At 42.4% G+C, this 26,142-nt stretch overlaps 1 protein-coding gene across 1 annotated transcript in view; it reads right to left on the bottom strand.

The window, feature by feature from the left end:
• Positions 1–306: 306 nt before the first annotated feature.
• mrpl23 (mitochondrial ribosomal protein L23) overlaps positions 307–26,142 on the bottom strand; it is a 46,307-nt gene continuing 20,471 nt past the window's right edge. Inside the window, exons 4-5 of the mRNA XM_033634070.2 lie at positions 24,255–24,328; positions 307–1,349 (exon numbers count right to left, since the gene is read on the bottom strand). Of these exons, the coding sequence (XP_033489961.1) occupies positions 1,185–1,349; positions 24,255–24,328 (239 nt within the window). The 3' untranslated portion in view covers positions 307–1,184. The remainder of the gene's footprint in view (positions 1,350–24,254; positions 24,329–26,142) is intronic.

Here is a 26,142-nt window from a genome sequence, read left to right as displayed (position 1 = left end):
GCCAACATTAGTGGTCACGGCTGGGGGACACTTACTGTAACCTTGGCCTCTCAGCATAATGGTGGGTCTGAGCGAGCCCAAGAGAGATCCCTCCCCTTTATGGGCCTTATTACCGTAAGAGAGCTCTGTCCTCCAGTGGCCCGACTCGAACACAGATCTTTTTTCTGTTTTTGTCAAAACAGCTACCAGACCACGCTGGCACACGCGCAGGCCAGCTTGTGTGGTGAACAGCATCTCGAAGTGCCAGTTGTTGAGCGCAGCAGCCGTGGGAGATGAGGCGAGGAACACAAGAGAGAGTAAGCAGAGCACTTTTGGACAAGTGACCGTTTATTAGTTCTTATTCCAACAGCACTTACAATTAGACAGATTCACTGGCAAGTCCCGCGTGCTAGGCAAACACACACACAAACACTGGGTACAATCTTCTCTCAGAGTTATGGCAAGAGGTGCTACCACAAAATAATAAAACACTCCAGCAAATTCCATGTCGTTGCTTTGCTGAAACAACATCTCAATTGTTGTTTACCTAAAGTGGTCAATTAATCCAAGGCAAACTCATAAAAAAAGGAAAGGATGTGGGTTGTCCAGGTAGTCTGATCCAACTGGCGGAGAGTCAGGGCTACTAGGGATGGCACACTATACCCCTCCCCAGTGTGGCAGAGGAAGAGGAGCGTAGGAGAAGGACAAGGAGGGAGAGGGACGGCAAAGGAGACGGACGAGAAGGAAAGGAAACTCCTGAGGAAAGAGGAGAGACAAAGAAAGAGGGGGTGCGGAGGTACTGGTGGCAAAGAGGAGGGGTAAAAGGAGGGGGGTGGCAGATCAGGAAGGGTGGGAGGAGGAAGGAGAGGAGGTCATCTGAGGTGATGGAGATTCTGTACGGTGGGCTGGTTTCATGAAAGATGGAGCCGGGCCACTCTCCTCCTCCTCCTCCTCCTGTGATTCTGTTCTGGCTCGAGTTACTGGACCGAAGCCTCGCTAACTCACATGCGCACTCACACACACCAAACACATGTCTCCAGTCTCCCACACACATGCTCATTCTTCTTCTACTACACACTTGTGAGCAGTTTCTTACAGAAATAGAAGTGACATCACAACAGTCGCGTTGTAAATCAATATATGTTGCTCCCAATGAAACACCCACGCGCACATATGAGCACAGAGTTCCCGGTCAGTGGGCTGTCTCAGAGTCCGAACCACTCCGTGACCCCTCCTCTCCTGGGGTCGGGTTTCTGCCTCTGCTTCTCGTCCTCCATGAACTTCTCCTGCATCTCTTCGATGGAGCCCTCCGCTGACGTCCCATCCTTTTGGGGGAAGATGTCAGGAAAGGTGAACGTCTGGCCTTGGGCCTGGGATGCAAAGGAAACGAGAGCAAAATGAGCAAAGACACCATCACGTTCCGACCTAATAATAAGAGGAAGTAGTTCTTATTTTCTCTTTAAATCATTTCACAAACCATGTTTTGTGCAACAAAAAAAAGTGTCAACTGAAATTTCCTTAAACCACTTCCTTTTCTTTTCAGAGATGTGAGATACTGATTTGGGATTCAGGACACAGTTTCTCCTTCTATATTCCTCTTCCAGTTACACAAACGCTCTCTTTCTCTCTGGCATTCAATTTCTCCAACTCTCTCCCACATTTAATCTCTCATCTCTCTCCATTTCTCTGGTCTTGATTTATTCAGAGGGAAAGGATGGTATCCATTATTTATTCCATACCAACCCATCTCTGGCCATAGCTAATGCACCACTGGCCCAACTGTAGTCTGTGTCAGGCCGCCGTGGAGTACAGTACGGTACACACACAAATGCATGCATGCACGCCCACGCACAAAAAAATAACAGGTCAGTGGGTGCAGGCATGCACACATATCCATAGCCTATCCCTCTCAGCCTCTCCCATGGACACCTGGCAACAAGAATTCACTGTTATCTGTCTCAACTGGAGCCAAATCATTGTCCTGAAATGACTTGACTTCACACAAAGCCGGATCATATCTTTTTATGGTCAAACCGCACTGATGTGTCATTTTTTAATCGCTGTGTGTTTGGATTTTGAGCCAACTGCGAATCCTCACAAATGTTCCTAAAGTGATTAATGATCACTAACATTGTAGTTCACACCAAAACAACAGCTTCCCCTTCATAATGACAGATAGCCAAAATGTCCTAACGTGACTTGTAAACTTCTCAATTATTTTATATAGAGGCCTACTACTATAAATGAATTGCTTCCATGAACACAATTGTCAATCAACTATTCTGTTTAAATATGTGAGATATTTTGTTTGGGGTCAGTGTGTAGGCGTTAAGGAATGGTCTGGCTCTGATGTGAATGTTACTTTGTCTGTCTCCAACCCCCAAAATACCAAGAGAAACATGCATATAATTACCACATAGCATGGTTTAATTCCCAAAGGGCGAGACAACATGAAGCTCAGTCAGCCAAAGATAAAGAATGGAGCTGGCCTCGTCTACTTCGGAACCTGCTCGAGTGCGACAACCTACAGCAGAGTCTCGGGGATCAGTATTGTATGTTTAGACAAGTGTATGTAGAAATGTGTGTGCTCTGAGGCATGTTTGCATATGTTATGTTATGTTATATTATGACCAGGTAAAAACTTAATATCTATATAAAACAAAATGACAGACAATAAATTCGGATTGCACGCTCGGTGGACTTCAACCTGTAAAAGCAGTGACTGGATACTACAAAACACCCGAGAAAGACAGGCTGAGTTTGAAACGGCATGTGGGACCAGCAGCTCTGATCATCAACATGTCTCTCTTTCTTTCTTTCTTTCTTTCTTTCTTACAAACATATAGAAAAACACTCGTGTGCACTCTCATGAATGGAACCGCGTGTTGATCCGCGTGACCGATATATGTCCGCAGCTGTCCGCAGATGTTTTACAGGCAAAGTATGTCTGAGCCTCACACACACTAGTGCGGGCTGAATGTCTTCTTGCCTGAATGAAAGAGGTGCTGTTGGGTGCACGGGAGATCCTGAGAATCCTGGATGCACGTGTGTGTGTGTGTGTGTGTGTGTGTGTGTGTTAAATGCACTGTAAATAAATGTTAACTTTTATTTAGTGAATTGTTGTCATGTTGGATTTTGTATTGTAGGACAATGTTTATGAGGCACACATCTATGGTTATATGGTTATTTAAAAATGTGATTAGTGATTCAAATGATGCTTATAAATAATATTTCTTTCGGACAATGATCATTAAAGTTATAGATTAATTTGTGCTTAACTGTGACTGTGTTCTGAGTGTTTTATTACTTAAGTACACAAGTCCCTACTTCAAACATGACTAATAATAACAACAGAAATGAGCCTGCAACATATTTTGCTTAGGAAACGCTCCTCCTTTCGGTTTAACCAAGTTTTACAAAAACAAGAAAAAGAAATGATTTTTAAAAGCAGCAGACTGGTTTTTAACTAATTTTGTCTTTAGCTTTATGTCTCATGTGTTTGCTGCTGCCAGAGGACACTGCTAATTAAGAGGTGTCATGCAAAACAGACACTATTTAATATGCCTCTGATAACTCAAAGTGAAGAGAAAAATGGGGAGGAAATGCAAATGAGCTGCTGATCATGTGTCAGAGTGCCTTAACTAATTCAGAACCCAGTTAGATTCCAAACACACAAAAACAAAACATTGTAATGATAGATTTCTACTTCAAGTGCATTATTAGCCAAAAAAAACCCAACTTAATTATGTGTTATCTATCTTAACAGCCCTTTTTCCAACACAGAACTTGAAATGATCTATTTTCATGAATGATTAACTCATAACATTGAATTAAGTTATGCTTTCAACCACATTTCATAAATATTTTTGTATTGTATTTATCATTACTGATCAAAATATCCTCAAGTTCTTAAGTATGTCTCCACAAAACAGTAAGTTCAAAACCTCCTAGGATGAATTTTCAGTTGTACATAATAAATAAGATGGATTATAAGATTATTATATCATTAGAAAATCAAATTAAAACAGTATTTCCATTTTCAGTTTTACTCAGATTACCGTCCATTCCAATGTTTTTTTTTCCCCAAAAAATCCTGAGTAGGTGCCTAAAGCTCGTTCTTGATACTTTGACATGTATAAGTAAAATAACATCTTGTGTTTATTTTAAAAACATTTAATCACAAATTATGTGCTTAGACAATACTATTGATGGATCAAAATGTGCCTTGCACTTCCTGCTTGCCTCACAATCAGCCATGCTTGGTGACAAAGGGGGCGTGGCACTACTGCAGTCCACTTTAGATAATGGGGAACTCTGTGATTGGCTTATAGACACCGAGTCTAATAAGTTAGTGCATTTAGGTGGAATCAGACAACAGTAATGATAGAGCTAGACATCCTAGAAAACTGTATGTCCATAGGTATGGATGGAGGATCTAAACAGGTTATTGTAAATAAAAAACAACAACAACAACAAAGAGTTAAACTACACAGTTCTCATGCTGCAATAGGTATTTTTAATTTCCATTTCTGTATAATTAAGTTGCCACCTGTTTATTTCAAAATAAACCTCAATGATTTTCTTTTCTGTAAAAGCCAAAAATAACGAGGCCCAAAAGCCACTCTCTATTTTCTTTGTAATGGTTGGAGAGACCACAGTCCACCTTCCACCAGCATTTCTTAGTTACTGACTAATCCTAATTAGAGGTTTTGAGTGAAAAACAAGACACCCTGGTGGGAGAGACTGGCTGGGTCTTAGCCTACACAGATCCAGAGGTCACTGCATTAAGATATTAACCACAACCCAGTCTTTATGTGTGCGAGCTACAATCGAGCCTGACATGTCCAATCTGACAATACTGGCATGACCAGGCTTCTAACTACATCCAACCATCCAAAACACAACTATTATGGAAACTACTATTTTGGTGTGATACTTTACACAGACTTGAATTCATGTTTCTCTTTAAAACCTGGCCATTTGAGTCTAAACTCTCTGATACCAGCTTTGAGGAGCAGCTAGAGCAAAAACATGCACAACCTTCAATCAAAAGAAAAACCACCCTGTTCTTGTGTTCCTGTCTTGCGGCAACGCCTGTATTGCAAACTACAGGAGGTTTTCTAGTGAGTGCAGTAATGCAGGAAGAGAGGCAAGAGTGCAGACCCAGTGAGGAGGAGAGGGGTTAGTCAGCCACAGGCAGAGGGTTGCCAAACACCAGAGAAGCACCTGGAAACTGAGCGCCCTGCCAAGGCCCTCAGTGTCTCTCTGCACTCACACACACTGCCATCGAGGAACGCATAATCCAGAACACAAACACTGGACTGGGCCAAGGGAAGTTTGCTGCAGGAGTAAATGGAGGAGAGGTGAGATGGAAAGAGGCAGCGATGAGAAAGATGGGAGTAGGCGACGTGAGGACGTGACTTGGGAGGAGGAAGAGGAAAGCAGGCGTGATGGAGGAAGGGGTCTACCACAGCACTATAAACACCAGACCTGGCAACGCGGGGGAAACAATGAAGCAGTGAGCCAAACAAGACTTCACCCAACTTGAACCAAACCTTGTCACATGACAATTCCCAGTTGTACGGCGCAGCGCTGGACACCTTATGTATACACATGGCGAAGATTAATACCGGCCTTAGAGAGCGCGATTCACAAAAACAACAAAGCCCCGAGATTGAAATCAACAAAGCACAGAGACTCGTTAAACAAGTCTTATTGTTGGCAGCAGGCCTCACCCTGCATGTGTGTGCATGCGCGCACATGTGTGTGTGTGTGTGTCAAGTGTCTGCTGGACACATTTCCGCGGTGAGAGAAAGTGCTGGCAAAGAGCGTTCATATTTTTGTTTGAAATATATACATTGCACCACAGCAGAGGCAGACCCCATGTCCCTTCGGTCTCCATGTGCCCCGAGCCAAAACCATCTTTCCTGTGTGTCTGTCTGCCTCTCCTTACTTGTGTATCTGCGTGTTAGACACAGAGAGAGTGTGTGTAAGAGTCCATATTGAGTGATTTATGGAGAAGACCGAGGGCCCTGGCCAAAAAGGACAAAAGTGGAGAAAGACAGTGAGGCATTATGCGCCTCCAAGGGTTTTCTTTGTGTTACCTACTATGCTTCCTAGACGACAAATTGTAGGAGTGGATATTTTTCCTCGCTCTGCCATCATCCTCAACATGCTATCCAATTGAATCAAGCTGCCATCCAGGAATATTGGAACGAGGCCCCACGCTGCCAGTGATGTAAACATACTCCTCTTACGCACATGAACAACCCATTACACCCACAGTTTCCCTCTCAATGGGAAAAGAAGGAGAAACACTGGAGGGGGGTTAAGAGGGGAAGGCAAATGTTGTCATTGACTCACTACCAACCCATCTCACTTTCCCCATCTGTGTGTGTATGTGTATGTTTCCTTATTAAGCTCTAATTCTATGTCTTGCTCTGTTCCAGGAAGTGGGTATTTAGGGTGTCGGTCTGCGCTGTGTCATTTGGGGACCACTGTCAGACTTCTAACCAGTTGATTGGGGACATCTGTCAAATTAGGGACAACAAACGGTGTCCCCGTATTGTTTTCATAGCAGTTACATTTTGAAAGTGGTTTTTGTCTTTATTGGTATGTACCGTTCACTTACAGTTGGTGGTAGCCTCAAGGGCACGAGTGTACTTTAGTGAAATGTCCCTAAATCAACTTGGTTTTGTGCATGAGTGTGTGTGTGTGTGTGTGTGTGTGTGTGTGTGTGTGTGTGCTCATGTGAATACAACAGAGTCATACAGAAACTCTAAGTAATCCTGTTTGCAGCCCCAGAGGGAAGGAGGGAAAGAGGAGAGTGAAAAGAGAGAAGACCGGGCGAGAGATGGAAAGAGACACACAAAGGACAACTGTATTCTATCTGATTGACCTTTGCTTCTGATCTGTAACAAACTAAGCATGCAGTCGTAACTCAAAAACAGCCGTAGGGAGAGGAAAAGAAAGTCCTGGTGTGCGTTTGTGTGTGTGTAACAATTTCCCCGTAACAGAAGGAAAAAAATAGAAGAATGTTGAAAGAATGGAAGAATTTGTGTCCGGCAACCTTGGAATGCATGTGAAATCAATACAAGGAAAATGTGAAGGGGGGGACTCTTTTATTATTCATAAGCTTAGATTTAAGTATGAAATATGAAAGCCGCAGTTGTTCTGGCTTGATGTGTTAAAATGTCTTTGATGAAAACAGGAAGGTGCCGGTGCGCTGCGCTTTTCCGACCTGGAGCTGAATAGAACATTATGGCACAGTCGGCAGCTGAGGACACAAAAGGTTGATTCAACCTGCTGCTCTGAGAGTTAAAACATAAGGGACACGACTGGACTGGACTGGACTGGGACCAGACATCACCGTGTGACAGATGAGATACTCATCAGCATTTAAATACCTCTGAAAGAGCTGTACAGTAAGCACAGAGTTAGAACTATGCTACAAATCTGAGAAAAAAACAAAAAAAAACCAAAAGATGGCTTTCAAAGACGATTACTCAACCCCATTGTAGTAGTATTGACTTCATTTTCCAATATCCTCTATCCACAGGACAGCCTCCATGGTATCAGATTTTATGTCCTCTGGAATGAAATAAGTTTGGCGCAACATTTTATTACTTTGAAGACTGTTTAACAGCTGTAAACCTACTCTTGAGGTCAAACGGTGACTTCCATTCAGATAATCGAGACGACGTAAAAATTGAATCCATCAGAAAAAAAAACCTTCTAACCGCTATTTTACGACCTGAGATCAGCCTTTCTTTTGTGCTCTCTCGAAACCTTGTGCACCTAGAGTTATTGTGCAGCTAAATAAGATGTGACTGAGGGGTGGAGGCCAAGTACACTGACTTCTTGGATGACCACACTTGACCGAATTAAAGAACAGAGGAGCTTTCAATGTGGTCACAGAGACTGAAAAGGCTTTAAAGTGGTCTGAAAATGTGAAACTGAGCCATTTACACTGGCCATTAGAGACTGTCAGACAAACTACATATCCCTTTTTATTGATGAGGGACAATCCAGAAGGCATCACAAGATAGAGCCATTCACAGAGCACTCAATAAAAATCAACCATATGTTGGCGGTTGCCGGTCAAATCTGGACCGCACACTGAAACGGAGAGGTGTTGACGACGCGGTGAGAAATCTCACGAGGCTGCGGCTCATGTGGCTGCGGTGGCAGTGTAGTGGGTTAAACCGTGGCAAAGCACAGAGACATCTTAAGGAGTAGTAGTAATAGTAGTAGTAGTAGTAGTAGTAGTAGTAGTAGTGTGTGCGTGTGTGTGTATGCGTGTGGTGTAAAGAGACAGAGAGGTGTTCACATTGCGGTAGAATCTATTTTGACCACACGGTAGGAGAGCCTGGCAGACTACAGAAGGAGAGACCACAGTGATGAGGTTACCAGGATTAGAGCTGAGGGCAACCCCCTGCTGAGTGTGTGGGATATACGTGTGTGTGTGTGTGTGTGTGTGTGTGTGTGTGTGTGTGTGTGTGCATAAACCCTATTTAACTAGGGAAATGTTGACTGCAGCATGCTCTTTTTCAGCAACTCATCAACTGCTTAAAAGAGCCACCGTTCTCCGGCTGCTGGCCAGTGACCAGCTCCACTTGACCATTTGGAGGAGGTCACACGCCTTGCTCAAGGACAACTCAACTCAAGGGAGGAGCATTTACTATAATCTTTCCAAACAAGCTTTAGCAGCCAGACTGTGAATTTAAAAGGTGTGATCACACCTTTCTGAGTGCATTTTCTTTGGTCTCAGCCACAGATGAAAACGCTGTTGCATTTTTTCTTCTCGGTTCATTTAAGTTCACACTGGCCAATTACAAGTGAACCGGGGCTTGTAAACTAAAGTCAGATGGACTCACAAGTAGCTTGTTTATTGGACAGGGTTTTGGCAACCTGTCATCCTGCAAGATTACGGATTTTGGCAGCTGAGGAACATGGGGGCAAATCTTATTTCAGTTCCTTTAAGTTCAACGGAGCATTATGAACTTGTCTGCGCTTTTTGACATAATTTAGCATCTCTGGTCATCATACCAGATAAGAAGGAAAGAGCTGACTAGAGTGATCAGTGCTGGCTGTGGTTTGCTCTTGGTTCATTTTGTTATGCTTGCCTTTCCAAGCATGAGTAACTGCTGGCTATCTGATGTCAACATCCGTCTCCTTGTGCCCATAAAATCATATGAAAAAATGACCAAACAATGGACAACATGAAAATGTTTTTGGGGCTGTTTCTTGCAATTAGTTCACATAACATGCCCTGTTCTAGCAAACTGCATCTCATTTCTCTTGGAGGTGGACCAACTGATTTTGTTTTTAATTATACAAGTCTTACCTGAACAAACCAACAGAAGTATAATCAAGGAAAATACAAAAGACAGGTTAAAAAAAGAACGGTCATGATGACAATGACAGCGTTCGAGGAGCCAGATTTTGGTGTCAGTTCTATTGGGGCAGGGACTGCAAATCACATTTTAACCCTTCATATCTTTGTTTCAACTTTGACTGAAAAATCCTTCCACCAGATTAAAACAAAACACACATTAAGTGATACTTACTGATATGCTTTTTTTCTTGTCATCTTGTGCTTTGTTTTCCTTGTTACTGGTCTCCAAACAGATCATGACTGTGTCCAGCAAAGAATGAGGTGCAGCTGGCTCCTCAAACACTCAGTACGTTTACATGCACACAGTAGTCGAGCTAAGCTCAAAGCTCAGCTAATCAGTCAAGTCGGACTTCTCATCTTGTCTGAGTATACATGCAGAAGAGAAAATCGAATTTCTGACCAATTACATCTGACTCCGCCTCGATAGGCAGTGCTGTGTCCTTTTCAATGTAGTGCGTATTGAACTACGTATTTCCGGCTGACCCGAAGAGGAAGCTAACGACGAATGAAGATGGCGGAGCATGAATGTAGTTTCCTCGTGCATCTTCTGCTTCTCGGTCGCCATGGTGTTTGGTTGTTTGCTTGTTTTTCCAGGAGTTACTGCACTGCTATATACTGAACTGCAGCTACGTCATCTCCTCATTCTTCCGGGTGAAAGCCCGCAAAAGAAAAAGCGGTGCATGAGCAGAACGCAGAGTCTGACTCCAGTCGGACTAAGTGGATACATGCAGCAATAGTTCAATTTTCAATCGAATTATCTAGGTGTGTTAGTCGAGCTATGGATAGTCCAATTTCAGTCGGACTAAGCCAATAATTCGATTTTCTCAAGCTGCATGTAAAGGTACTGACTGTCACTGTCGTCATGACTGTTCCTTCGTTTATCTTTTCCCTGACTAACAAAAGGAAGTTTGTCTTCACAGCCAGTTAAAGAGGTTGTCCCCAATCAGACAGTTAGGTATGCTTAGTGAAATGTTAAAGCTGCTGTCAGACTTGGTGCAGTTTTATAAAGTCCTCTTGTGTCTTGTATACAGAGGTGGGACCAGGTCTCTGTTTTGCAAGTCACAACAAGTAAATCAAGTCCCAAGTTCTCAATTTTTGAGGAATACTCGTACTCGTACTCGTACACGTGGATTGTTTATTCCTTTGAGGAATAAACAATCCATAATGCACCCTTCACCAAATAGTATGCCAATGTAACAACAGAATAATAATATATTAAATTTACAAAAATTATGAATGCTTTTTAAAATTTGTATTTACTTTACAACGGCATAGGTTTTGTTACAAACCAAATTATCTTTGGTTTAATTTTTTTCCAACTGGCGCTCAGTAAGGTTACATTAGTTCTTTTTTCTTCCTGCAACTATGTCTGAGGCTGTCGGACTGGTTCAAAGTCTCGACTTACTGGGAATGAATAGCATTAATGTAAGTGATTCAGGAAATTAAGGAAAATGAATTGATTCACGGCACACTTTTTAAATAACACACCTTTTCATCTTTGGCTTGAGGGAATGTATCAAGTATCTTCAAGTCAAAAGGCTCAAGTCAAGTGAAGTCATGAGTCATTGGTGTTAAAGTCCAAGCTGCAATACTTTTTTTTATTTTTTGATTTTGCCAAGTGGAGTCTGAAGTCAGATTTGTGACTCAAGTCTGACTCAAGTCCACACCTCTGTTACCAACCACAGTAATGACTCCCCTCTCTGAAAGGCTAAAAGACAGAAACCTGGATATGCGCTCAAGTAATTACACCAAATCTGCCAATGCCCTAATAGCTACAAAGATCAGCTGTATCAGTCCACTCCAATACAGTCCAACAGTTGATGTCAGATTGTATGCCCACACCTACAGAGAAGACTGTGCTCATATTGTTGATCTCTACTCCTTAGTTTCTTAGCCTAATATTACATTATCTATGGGTGCTTATTTTATCTGCAATCACAGAGAAGAAATCGCCAGAGAATACTGGGAGAGGCAGGAAAGACGATGGACGAGGGCAGAGGAAGAGAAGAGATGTAGTATGATGACTGTAAACAGCTCCAAATGCCAGGCCCCTGGGTGGGCCACACATTCACTCTCACTTTGTCTCACTGACACACACACACACACACACACACACCATACTCTGCCCAGTTATGCCTCTGTCCAGACCTCCTGGTAAAACCCATTCCAGGAACAGAAGAGTGAGAGACAGAGATGGAGATAGAGTGAGAAGAAGAGAGGGTGAAGGGATGAGGAAAGTCAACACCGAAAGATAGATAAAGCTGGACTGTTCCCTCAGGACAGGCAGAGAGATGAGGGTGATTCAATGGGAAGATGTATGAAAACATAATAAAACAGTCAAAAAAAAGTCAGGTAAAGAAGTCAAACTGTTGAGATGACATGAGAGCCTGAGAGGCATTTAGCAAAATAACAGCAGAGAGAAACAGTCAAGTAAAATCATCTCTCTCAGTAAAAGACAGATAAGTGGCAGTGAGTCGACCACTAACCAATAGCATCCTGCTGTGGGTTCATTCAGGGTCACGACCCCGGCCCTCCCTCCAATTACAATGACATCTCCTCCACAGCTCGGCAACAGCCAAATAACTTGGTCAGCTTTGGCTTGCAGCAGTGTGTGTTTGTGTGTGTGTGTGTCTCCATGTATGAATGACATGCAGACACAATAATGGCCTACAGTCCACATGATGGAGACAGGCAATGTTTTGGACACTGTTTACAGGCAATGTCTTGTGTGCATGTATGTATAAGGTTACATGGGGATATTAACTGCTTGCTGTTTCATTCTTGACTTAGCACTGGTGGTCATTTTATAGTTGGGCCAAACATACGGGGCTGCAATGCATATGTAGAGTCTCAGTTATGCTAATGCTGATCTTTGTCACTGATTAGCTGATGTCATTATTTCTATTCTACATCGAAGCAGAGTCTGGAAGTCTTTCTGACCGAGACTAAGCAGTCCTATGGATTTTCTATCCACCTGAATCGACTTTTTTTTTTTTTTTAAATTGACCCGTGCAAATCCAAATGTATGCAAATAGAACACGTCTAACATCCAACATTGCATTACACGTTTCCACGTGGAGGTAAAAACAAATGGTTAATGTTTCGTAGACACATTTCGACAACCGCATTGTGTCTCCTGTGACTGCTTGACAATAAAAGCAGTGTTTTGCCAGTTGAACGCTTTAAATGTAAGGTAGCAGCGGTAAAATATTCCGTAACTTCATACAGCTCTGCTTTCATGTAAAGAGACTCAACAGTCAAGACTGAGGCAGTTATCAACAAGACAACATTGACAAATACATGAATTGCATGAATGCATTGTTTTCCTGTAAATTCCTCATGCTTAGGTAGGCAGTCTGAATCCATGACGGAGATGGTGGACTTCGCCACTACCAATAAGAACTACTATCTATAGAGTTCATTTCTAAAAGTAAATGCATTTAATGGCTATTGCTGTAACGATGCAGACCATAAATAGTATCAAAACTGGGGCTTTAGTCCATCGAAATTTAAAGGATTAGGCTGTAACTTTACATGTTTCTTAGTCACTGTTCTAAAAATGTTCAAAGCATTTTTTTTAAACTTACAATACAGTTACAATATAAAACAACATTTGAGCACAGCCCTAAAATAATGAGGCTGCAAAGACATGATGTGTAGTTACAGCCATCCACATAGGGTCCTAATCAGTTCCGTGCAGCCAGGCATTATTTAATCTTTTAAAATATATATAAACATTTTTAGAATAGTACTTCATTGGATTGGTATTTGGTATTCGCCAATACCTTATTCAAGTGCAGAGTTTATATCAGATCAGGAACTGGCAGGCGGAGAAAGTTGTACTGGTGCATCAGTGTGTGCTTTAATGAAATGGAAGTAAAGTCAGTTCATCTGACATTACTATGATAGATATTAATAATTATGCTATTGTTAATGCTGTCATACAATGAGAAAAGTGCAGAAATTCAAATGCACCAAGATGCACAGAAACTCACATTAGAGCTGTCAATCTTCCTCTATAATCCCATTCAAACTTAATTTCTTATCTTCTACTTTTTAATGCACAACTTCAGTCTCGTATAATTGCTAACGAAAATAATTACCAGGGATTAGACATCACCAGTTACATCATGATTATTAATTAACAGTGATTAAATTGGCTGCACTAAAACACATGAAACATGGCTTTGGCATTAAAATTTGGCTCAATAGTAATTATTATTACCGTTATTTTTGGTGTTGAAAAAGATTTTTGTCTGGCCTGGCAAGATTTCCCGTACCTCCTCATTTCACTACAAAAACCTAAATACAGTAGCAGCTGGATGAAGGGAGATCATCAGGGGGCTGAAAGTTTCTGGTTAGCTAAAGACGCCTGATCGAGGTAAATGACCATCACTAATGATCTATTTTCCGTTGGCTATGTTGTATGTCATATTCAGTAAATATCACAATATAAAATGTGTGTTTACTGTTTAAAAGTCACAAACGTAGGAAGATAGCAAGTAGCCTACTCACCCATCTTTTAAGCAGTTACCTCGAGCACACAGCTGAGAGGTACAGTGGATTGTTTACATGATGTAACAGGAGTACATATTTCGGGGATTCAGTATCTGGACAGAGAGTGTCCGATGTGACACGATAGTCAGACGCTTGTTCTCTGTTAGGACACGGTGGCAACAAATTTATTAAAATGAATTATACCCAACTGAATAGTGATTTTGGTATTTGATTAGTGGGGTTTTTTTTTACTATTTGATTTATATTCGACTGCTTAAATTCGTTCCAACAACTCACGTCATTGTCTAGTACCTAAACGTCCCCAGCTCTGGTGTGTACGTGCTTTGTGGGACAAAGAGAAGGAGCAAGAGTCAGGCAGGTGGAGGAACACGGGCTCTGATGTCAACTGAAAATACTTCAAGATCTTTCACAGGGACCTTCTGACACACTTGGTGCAGGGCGTCCAGTGATACATTCGTGCATACTTCTGCCCGGAGACAAACAGAGGGTGTGAGTGAGAAAATGTGCGTGTGAGCGTGCATGTGTTTGTGTGCGTGTGTGCGTGGTAGTTTTCATGCCTGGACATGTCTGCTCCCAGCCTGCTACTGGAGACATTGGACCCTGGTAACAGAGCCCTCAGGAAAAGATCATCACCATCTAAATACACACCCAGCCACCCACAAAAACGTTTACATCCATCTGGTCTTGAACTGGACACTCAGAGGACAACAACAACAACAATGACAGCACCAACCAAGAACAACACGACCAAATCTGTCCATATTAGCAATAATGACCAACAAATGGTGAATCATATCGCCTTCTGTCTCAGACGCCAACCCAACCTCTGTACCTTAAAGCCAAATCACACCTACCCCTTGCCTATCTCAACCACCCACCCCCATTACACACACATACACACACATAAACAGCTGTTCACTATCATTATCCCCTCCATCTATGTCATTACCCCCCCCCCCCCCCCCAACCCCCACAATGTACCCCATTTCTCTCTCGCCAACGCATGTAAACAACCCTCACATACCCTCCCCCCCCAGTTTTCAAGCATCTCCTCCACCTCCCCCGCCCCCTCTTGGTCCTAGACCCAACTATCTAGGCTACCAAATACACACTCACACAAACACACAGTTAGACTCTTGCACACAAACACACACTCACTCACCCCTACATGCACATGCAACATAAACATCCAGGCAATGCCCCTGCCCCCTCCCTGACTCTGAGGAATGCGGGGACCAGCTGGTGGAGAAAATAAAAAATGAAGAAGCATACCAAAACAGGAAATGCATCAGCAGGGGCCTATCAGAGGGCTTTATCAGGCCAGTGGCAACCCCGCAGAGAACCTGGGTGGCGCCGCATGGTGATTGGCTGATCAAAGTGGCAGCTGTGTCATTACAGGTCACGAGGTCAGGGGTAATCAAGAAAGGTTACGAGCACGCGCTCGTGTGCACGTTTGTATGTGTGTGTTGCCAGAGCTATCTAAATAGAAGGGGAACCTGGAGGAAATGTGGGAGGAAATGAGGGTGATGAGAGAAGATGCTGCGAGGAGAGATAAAGTGAGGATCAATCGCAAACTACAAAGGAAACATGCAGACAGAAATGTAGAGACAGAGAGGGAGAGGATGAGACTTACAGATCCAACTGTGTACCTGAACTGCACCATTTATTTGATGTTGCATACATGTCTGTACTCTCTTCAGACATTTGTCCCACTTGTCCCACTTTTGTTTTTCTTGACATGAATCTCTAATAAACACTTGTCATGGTGCTAAATCTGCGGCGCAGTTATAAAATTAGACGAAAGCCATTCAAAAAAAGGTTTGCGTGTGAGATTCCAAACCGGATGGCTAAGACCCTGCTCTGTTCTGTTCTCTATAATTCATGTTCTCTCTCCACTGAGCTCTTATGAAACCTACACATACACACATACACTCGCACACAGCACCACACACACACACACACACACACAGGGTTTTACTTAGGAGTGAATTTTCCAAATCAGGAGACACGTAGGGAGATGGGGGGCATTTCAGCGAAGCTTGATTGCCAGGAAAAGCTTCTCCTTGTATTAGGCTTACCACCAGTATACGTGCACGTGTGTGCACACACACACGTATATATGTACACACACTAATTAGCGTATCAGCCCATTCCTTCCTTCCGAAGATTTATACGCCTAGAAAGCTGACAGATATGTTTAAGTGAAAGTGGAGCTGCATGACTCGGGATAAAAGGAGAGGCGTGATTTTCTCACTAAGAACTGATAATAAATGTATTTCTCTCAATTCTTAGTAAAAACATGTTAATAAAATGTCACTGGTTGTACAAGAGCTCAGTGGACATGGAGATGCCCTAAATATAGCTCTAGTTTGTGCAGTTAGGGAGCAGAGATCTTCTGTTAGATTTTCTGGCAAAGTTTACTTGGCCTTGATCGCTGTATTACATTGTATTTTGTGGTGATATTTAAGGTGATTGTACAAATATGTGTGCAGCAGAACATTGATCGATATTCAGTATGTGCTTTTGACTGACAGCATCATTTTATATCTGTTAAAGTTAGAAACAATACAATTTGTCCCTTAATCAGATTTGAGCACAATTTTGCCAGAGCTAGGGTTTGATAAATGTTCATCCTCATCTTCATCAGCATGGTTTATTGATTTCAGACTAATTTTGTTTTCATTTTTGATGTCCCTTCAAAGCTTTTTTTTTTAACCTTGATACTGCGGCAGTAGTCCCTCTGTAATGTTTGACATTTTTGTTTCTGTCCTGTCCTGAGTGAGAATGACAAGGGTCACGTGACCGACAGAGGTTGTTATCGGTTACTGTTGGCTTCTGTTAGCTTCCCCGGACCCTGGGTTTTTTCGGACCTAACTGTATTGCGGAGTTTTGCACAGCGGCGACCGGATCTTTGCTCTCAAACCACAAAAAAATGTAATGGCACAACAGTCTCCTTCAGTACATTATTCTATGCTTTCTTTTGATTTTCACATTGGCTAGTCATCCTGTTTAATTTGTCTTCTGATTAAATTGGAACCGCTGAAACAAGTTGTAGGAAGCCTCTGCAAGTAATTTGTTGCTGGCAGACACTCTGTGCTGCAATAAAATGGTTAATCAGCAGTGCCGTGCACTGTAGAGCCGATGCGCTGCTGGTTCTGCGGGCCTGAATAGAATATAATGTCTATAGCCTTACTGTTGTGTACAGCATTTATAAACTGAGTTGAGTAGTGATGCGCGGGTCGACCCGTAACCCACGGGACCCGCAAATGGACCTGCGGGTCGGGCAGCAGTGATCGTCTGTTAAATTGGTCTGTAAATGATATTTTGACATTATTGGCTATTACTGTCATGGCATCTGAAGGTACTGATGCGTTGAGCAGGTGACAGTCCGCGGCTGTTTTCAAAACACACTTGTGTCACGCACTCCAAAAGAAACTTGTTGAAACTTTAAACAATAATTTATTGTACAAAACGGGGGAAACAAACATTGACAAAAACGGTTCCATAATTCATATTAAATTCAAAAGATAACGAAAAAACAGCTACAAGTTGGAGAGAATAGTGATAAAGTGGTAAAACTTGGCATTGATCCACAGCCTCAGACGGATGTGCTCAAGCGTGCCGTGCGCACAAGCTCCGTTGGTAGGCTATACTATATTTTCACATTTTAAACAATGCAATTTAAAAGTTTTATTTTTTATTGATAACCTACATTTACCAACAACAAAAAGACTACATTTAGCACCAAAAAAAAATGTTAAAAAATTTAAAAAAAAAAAAAGTAAATAAAAAAACGAATATCGAATGCCAAATTTTCATAACGAATATCTACCCATAGAAACGAATATTCAAATATCCGAATATTTGGGTACAGCCCTAGATATTACTTGAAATAAATAGATTAAAGTTTGTTTAGTTCTGCCTTTCTGCTGCTTTCAAATACTGTTAAAAAAACAACAAATTGCTGATTAAATTAAAAAAAAAAAAAGAAAGAAAGGAAATTAATTCCAATATTCCTTTATTGAACAAACTGAAAAGGCACCATTAACAAAGAATGCATGTTACATTGTAAAGCATAGTTTTCAACTGATACTCTTTCAAACCACCTGAGTGCAATACTGCAGTGTTTTGCAGTGTGTTTATCGCACAAGTTGACACTGCAGTGACGATAAAACAATTTGTACAGCTCTAATATAAAGTCTATTATCAAAACTCAACACTATATGGCACAAATATGACCATCTTTTGTAATGTTCTATCCCTGAATTCATGGTCCTCTTGTCTTTGTGTGTTTTGTTTCAATATAACTTCAATGTAGTTATATATAATAACTAGGCAGTGTATAAGACACTGCCTAGTTATTAGAATATGATCCTTCTGGCTACTTTTACATTATAATTGTTTTTAACTAATTATGCCTACAAGGTAAACATAAGAGGATGCCATTTGCTATGAAGAGTAGAGTTTCAAATGTCAACAACAGCTAGTTACTACATTATAGGCTACCGTAAAACAGCCCAGCAGACAGGAGAAACATTGTCATGTAAGAAAAACTAGTGGTATGAGCTGATATTGCATTTTTTTCATGTTATGAACTGTCCAGCCCTGTGTGAAAGAGAAAAATGAGACAGATGCAGAAGAGAAGAAAGCAGTGGAGAAAAAGTGGTAGCAGTTAAAAATGTTAATTGGCGTGATAAGCAAGGGTGAGGCAGCACAGGGAAGGGAAGGAAGCAGAGCGGCAGACAGACAGACAGACAAGGCTGTTGGAGGAAAGCCTGTGTTTGCGTGACAAGGTGGAAAGAAAGGAAGAGGGAGGGAAGGAGAGCAGGAACCATCATGATCCAAATAGTTGAAAATAATAAAATTCCACACAGATAAGCAAGATTTCCCCCCTCGCTTGACTGCCTGATTCAGCACCTCCACCTCCAAAGAGCCTGGACTTCAGGAACAGGAGAGGGGGGATCACAGGGGTTTGCACCCCCCTATCCCGTACCCCTCTGCACCACCACCCCCAGCCCTGCCAGATACACACAGTCAAATATATACACACACAAGCCTTGAGGGTCTATTGTTAAGCAACAAGGAGTCAATAACAGATAGGAGATGAAGGGAGGCTAAAGAGAGAGAAGCTGTGCAGCAAAACGTTGCCATCTAGTGTCAGTCAAACAGAGAGGAGAGCCAGACTTGGCCACAGCTTCCCTCTCATAATCACTCTCAATACAGCTGTTTCGTTCTCTCTCCCTCTCTCCCCCCTTTTTCAGCTGTGTCACAACTCCTCCATGTTTGCCACTCAGTCTCTGCCTCTGTTTGTTTGTCTCTCACTCCCCGTGCTCGTTCACTCCGAGTGATGCCTTCCTCGTGGATTGGGCGGGGGTGGAGAAAGCGACAGAAAGAAACACGGGAAATGAGCAATTTGAATGAAGCTACCACTTATTCTACAACTGTTGGTCCAACCCCATATCTTGTTTTGTTCTGTGGTTGTCAGGTCAGGACGTTGCTTTAAGGCGGCGAGCAATCTGACTGGTGCAACTGGTTTGCTGCATTGCTGCCAGTGACCCGGCACTGGAGAGAAACCATGACACCTTATTTACTACTTTTATGAAAACTTCACCCCATAATAAAGTGCCACTAGTGGCTAAAGGGACAACTTAAGGGAGTAAAAACAACCTCTGAAACAGACCTCAATATTTTAAAGCTATAGAAATTACAATTTAAAGATGTGTGAAAATGGATCTAAGCTGTCCTCAGATGTGAGGAACTAGATCGTGACTACTATCAAAATAGTGACATCACTGGTTTATGTGTAAACAAAACTGGCTGCTCCTCCTCATGACAGCTAAAGGTCGGCATCGTGACAACACCTTAGACCATCTGTGTGCCTGCTCTCCCTTCTGCTGCAAAGTTTTCACTCATCATCTACTTTCACTACTTGTGCCCTGATGCAGACTCTCCTCTGACTGTATGAAGTGAGCTTTTGTCTGCAGATAAACGCTCTTGAATGGAGCTTGTGTGGGATTCTGGGCTGCCACGCCCCACAAAAGGACAGACTTAGGACGATGCTCAGCAGCGAGCCCAGACGACTGTTGATGCACATGCACTCCTCATCTCTGTGTGATTTTATTAGGCCTGCACAGGCTGTCGAATAACAGTTAGCTGATGAGGATTTTCATGCTAAATGCTTGCAAGCATCCCACAGGTGCCTGGACGTGCCATGCGGCGCTAAACACACAAAGAACATAAACTGCTGCTCCTCCCTTCTGACCTCCTCTGAAAAACTCGAGGAAAATGTCTGAGATTCCTTTCTTTACATGGAGATCATCACAGTCTCTCAAGAACATGATGTAGAAACTTTGCTCACTAGCTAACCAACGTCTCCTATTCAATTAGAAAAATAAGGACAGGAATAAGTTCTAAATATGATCTTCTAATAGTGTTGCACGGTATACCGGTACTAAAATAGTACCGCGGTACTAGAGTATTCTAAACGGTACTATACTGCATTTGGAAAATACCAGTACTTTGAAATTGATTCAATTCATTAATTTCATTAATTTATTTTACTCATTTATGCACACAAACGCCTTTCTTGTTCCTACTGGAGCACAGATTGCACAAGTGGTGTGTAAGACAACACCTGTATCAACATTCACAGCTGGCGCACGTGAAAAAAGACAAGAGAAAGTCTGAATCGCAAAGGGAGACAACACGAGACAACACAAACTTAGTGGAACATTTGAGTTACCAAACCGTGACGTCCGTACCAAGGTACTTACCGAACCATGATTTTTTTGGTACCGTTACACCCCTACTATTTATTGTTCTAAAGGTTTGCATCCAAAAGGACTTTTCCTTAGGAAAAGTACCGAAGAGTATCGAAAAGTATCGAAATTCATATTGGTATTGGTACCGAAACAAAGATTTTGGTATTGTGACAACACTATTTTCTAAATATTTCCACTTAAATTCAGTAGAGGTTAAATCACAGAACTGCAGATGTTACTAAATATGAACAAATAAAATCAAAGTTATTTTTCGAAATCCTCTAAGCAATGTTAAAATACAGCATGTTGTCAGATGAACAATCTAACCAGCTGCAGACAATCTGCTGATTGGACATCCTCCTTTTATTGCATGCATTTGACATTTACAGCACAATGTGGCACTGAACTAGATCATTCAGAAATGCTGAGACTGGTCAGGCATCCCATTCATATATTCACAGCGTCACCCTCCGGGAGCTTTCAACATGCACTCTGAGCACTCAGCCCGCTGAAGTGCTGCAGCTGGCACCAGCCAGCAAAGCTCGCTTGCAAACTAGCTGCCACTCTAAAGAGAGAAAATAACTCCTCCTCCGACCAAAACTCACCACAGCCTTTTCATTTGCATGCCAGGCAGAGAGTACTTTATCGTAAATGTTTGACTGACAATAATCCTGCCGAACAATGACTGAAAACATTCAAAAATGACTATAATTTCAGGAGTGGAGTGCTTTCTCTTTTATGAACAGCACCAGATTGGGTTCACGAGGGTTTCGAAGGAAACAAGGTTTAACTGGAAATGGTGGCACGGTGCACTTCAGCTGTGAGATGGGCCAAGAGAATTTAATGAGGGTAAACCACAGGGTCTGACATGCATTATGAACGTGATCGGCTGCAGAAAAAAAAAAGCCCTCTTCTCTACCAGGCACATTCAAGTCAACAATGAACGAGGATTTGCTGCTAAAATGCTGCAGGTTTCCTGATAATAAAGGTGATGTGAATTGCTTTCTAAATACTCTCTTGTAATATCTCTTAAAAACCTGAGGAAAATGTTACACAAAGGCGTAGAGAACCAGACAAGAAATCTAATTACACCTACTATACATGAAGTAATGTCTACAACAGAGGTCAAAAAGTGCAATGCATAATTGGATTTTCCAACATCAGCCCTTTACAGCATCAAATAGACGGAACGGTATGAGTTGACTGCGAAAATCGGAAACAAGTGTTACCCGGAGCATAGCGGTTAGAGTTAGCCCTTTTAGACCCAGCTAGTCTTAGCGGTGCATGAAAGCAGTCTGACTCCATACACACCAGTCCCACTGATGTGCAGCCAGACCTAAAAGCAGTCTGATAGACTCAAGATTTTTCATTTTGCACTGGTGTTTTTGTCACCCCACCACCAGTACCACCACTCTGCCCCACACACACACTCACACACACAGCCTCTTCTCCCTCCCCCTGATGGCTTTGCCCCGTCTCTGGACCTCCCTGCTCTGGCATGACTCCATCATGCCCTTAGTCACCTCCCTTCTGCGAGCCCCTCACACACACACACACATACACTTTCCCACACACAGTGAACATTTCACACATGCAGACGCTATCTCTTCCCCCGTTACTGGGGTCCCCCCCTAAGCCTGAGGAAAATGGCCGTCACGGAACCCCGCTAACGGGAGGCCTCCCCTCAACCGCAAACCAGGAGTAAGGAATGTGACAGAGAGAGAGAGGGAGAGCAAACGTATTACTGCTGCAATATTAGCTGATGGAGGGAGCAGGGGGAGAGGGAAGGATGAGGGTAGAATGGGGGGACCGCGGTGTGAGCATCGACCCACAGAACACTCTCCCACATGTGGAGTCAATTAGGAACAATCTTGTTTTCTACCCACCGCTGCAAAAGAAAGGAGGGTTTTCTGGGGCTCTGTGTGTGTGAGTTTGTGTGAGTGTGTGTGCGTACACAAGAGAGAGAGAGAGAGAGAGTGAGGTAGGAAAGGGAGCTGAGAGAGAATGTTTTTTCCAAAAACCTGCCAGAGAAATAGGCCGGATATTCGGTTTTATATCAAGCCATTTTACGCACGAAGAGCCTGCATCTGAGTTTTTTCTGCCCGCTGTTCACCGTCAAATGAGCATGACTTCAGAAACCGCAGCGTGATTGCAACTACAGAGCGAATGACACTTAAGGAAAAACATCAGTCCTCTGGGGCTGTGCATGCATGACTGATGCACATATGTCACAGTCGCAGATGTGTGTGTATGTGTGTCCGCTGTTCTGCATCCTCACACCTATCATCGTCGTGTGCATCTGGTGAGACAGAAGCATCCCTACTGACTCCGCTAGGAATTCCAGACGCACACAAAATCACAGGCCACTTCCTTGGTGTCAGACAAGAGGAAGTCTCCCCTTTAAAAGATTCATGGCTGCTTCAATTATGTATCCTCTTTCAAATTGTCGTGTTTAGACAATTTTCATTATTCATCCGTTTCAAGATTGATGGCTCCCAGTCGGGTGGGCGGCGCGGCGTAAACAAGCGTCTACACCGCTGTTGATTTATCTGGGTAAGATCAAAACGGCAGGCGAAAAACAAAGGCCCCTTGCTTTTCACGTCTGCATCAAAGGCGCATTAAAACAGTGACTTTTTTGACATTTTGGAGGGAGGTTTGTTTGATTTCAAAGAGTAACCGACTTCAAACATTGGCAAGACGTGCAGGGAATGGGCCCTCCTGACCCCAAGCTCACCTCAAACACAGGTGTGAAGGCAACCACTGTGACCCGATGAGGGAGTCTAGGCTGGCACGCCACCACCGGGAGTGTCCCTTCAAACGCACACATACACTAAGTGCAAATGACTGCTCACATTCCATCCATGGCACACAAATACAGAAAGGAAAGCTGCACCAGGTGATAACCATATCTCAATATTTCCTGTAATAACTCTGGCATGTAACCAAAGACGACCTTTCACCCTCAGGCCCTCCAAGAACCCAGACTGTTGCTTTCTTCAGAGGGCAACCAGAGTGTGCAAACCACAGAGGAGGGAGATTTAAGGTAGGGCTGCGTGATTTGTGTGCATCTACATTATGTGCGTGCATGAGAGGCATTCTCATGAGACATTTTAAATGGCAGGTAAGAAGTACGGTGCTTGTTATCTCTTTTTGGTGCATGTGTGCACCCTGATGTTCATCTATGTTGTGTGTCAGTTATACCACGATTTGTGTGAGTGAGTTTGAGAGATCACCTTCAAAGGCTGCCTGCCCCCTCAGGGCTCTATAGGGGAACATCAACTAACCCGTTTTACCTCTCTCACCCAGCAAGTCGCCCCACTTCAAAAATAATCCACGACACAAATGCTGAAGGCTCAAGGACCCCGAAATGCCCTTTCCCCCCTGGGTGTTGTGTTTAATAATGCAGCCCCACAAACAGAAAAAACACAGAGGGCTGGGTGTTAGAGAGAAAGTTATTGTGGAGGGGTCTCCACCTCCCACTGTGTATGGGACAGGAGTCAATGAGCTAATGCTGCTCAGACAACACACCAACCAGGAGAGACAAGAAGTAGGACGATGAGTGTGTGTGTGTGTGTGTGTGTGTGTGTGTGCCTTCTCACCAGCTGAACGTAGGCTACTTTATAGTCCGGCTGCTTGACCTTCTGGTTTTTATGATTCCTCTTCTTATTGGAACCTGAGAACACACAGAATAGCACGTATTGAATTAGCTGTAAACAGGAATGACAACACATAAGCTAATTCTTGTTGTGTGACAACAGTGTTGATGGTGACATTTACAAATATGGTGACAGTGGGGTTGGGCAACATGACAATAAACAATGAAGACAACAGAAATTTCTCAGCTGCTGTAAACTTTGCTATACTGCTTCTACTGAAGTAGCTCGACCTATAATATCTCTAGGTGGGTTTTGGTGGGACATGTTGCAAATAAGTGAGCAAGACTGCTTTGGTGTTTCGAAGTACCTTGATTATAAAAGAAAATGTTTAATACACTGGATGAGACAAAGTGACTTATTTTAATATTTAATATTATTAATATTTTATCTATGAGCAGCTGTAATGATTATCACTATCACAGCTGCAACATTCAGAAAATTAACTGACAAGTCAATGAAATGGCATCTATTTTATAATGAATCAATCATTTTTCATTGTTTTCTGATGAGATTAAGACTAAATGAAGAATCAATTAATGGAGCAAATAACTGTCAGATTTAGATCCACCCCTAGGTGACAGTTAGCAAAATGACTAAGAACTATCCTAACAGCTATTTATCTTTTTTTCCTTTAATTTCACATGAGAAAATATACAAAACAAGTCAGGAAATACATGTATAAAGATTTTAACAACAATGGTGGAAATGAGGCTGCAACATAATAAAATACAAAGAGAAAACGTTTTGTTTTGTTTTTTACGAAAAGTTGACAAAATAAGAGAAACAATCAGGTGAACAAGAGAGGAGCACAAAAGAATGAGGTAAGAGACATAAAAAGAGCAGGGACCTAAATATAGATGTAGTATGTTTTTTTTAAAATTTGATTTGATTTTTGCTTTACTGTTCAATTTTACCATGTATTTTAGCAATTTGAAATAACTGGCAAAGTTATATATAAACAGTGAAATAGGGAGTACATCCTTTCTTACAAGTATGACTATTATATCTACCCCAAATAATCACAAGATTAACAGTATCTGAAATGTTTGCATCCAGGCTGTCCATAGAAAAACTATATCATTGTAACTAAATGACAGTATGCTATCTATTTTGAGTGACAACCAGTTGTGAATATCAGACTTAAAAATAAGCACATGAAGATTTAAAAAACAGATGGTCAATGGTTTAATCAAAAGATGCAAGGATCTACTTCAAATTTAAATCTATTTACTACCTCTGCAACAATCACATTACGCTTCATTCCTATCTGACCAACAGATATTTCACTACGCATTTTTGTTCATTTCCCAGTAGAACAGAAAATACTTTGTGTGTGTGTGTGTGTGTGTGTGTGTGTGTGTGTGTGTGTGTGTGGGAAAGCAGAGCCTGATCTTGTTGACTATGGAAGGCAGGTTAACCTCTTCCCCAGCTGGAGATGATGATGACATCATCCTCTCTCCTGTCAAACCTCTCCAAGTCTGGAAGAGAGGGGACTGTGGAAGCTGCTGAGTGTGTGTGGTATGTGTGCATTTGTGCGAGTGCGCGTGCAGAGGCAGGACGAGGAGTCTGGATTCGAATAAATCAAAAGTTAATTTTACTGGACTTACAGGCATTTCACACAGGTATCTCAATCTTTACGAAACGACTAAAGCGCGCTACTATCAATGACGGATAATGGCCGCAGCATCAAACGTTTCATCTCTGCCTTAGAACCCTGATCTCAATGAGACCCTGGTGGTCAAGTCAACAGGCCCTCTGAGTAACTGCCATTGCCATGGGAACGGTTTATGACATGAAAAACAAGGGAAACATTCCGCTGTAATGAGTCATT

The sequence above is a fragment of the Epinephelus lanceolatus genome, chromosome 5, assembly GCF_041903045.1.
Source record: "Epinephelus lanceolatus isolate andai-2023 chromosome 5, ASM4190304v1, whole genome shotgun sequence".
Taxonomy (NCBI): Eukaryota; Metazoa; Chordata; class Actinopteri; order Perciformes; family Serranidae; genus Epinephelus; species Epinephelus lanceolatus.
The sequence above is the reverse complement of the archived record's forward strand: the minus strand, read 5'-3'. Positions and strand labels throughout refer to the sequence as shown.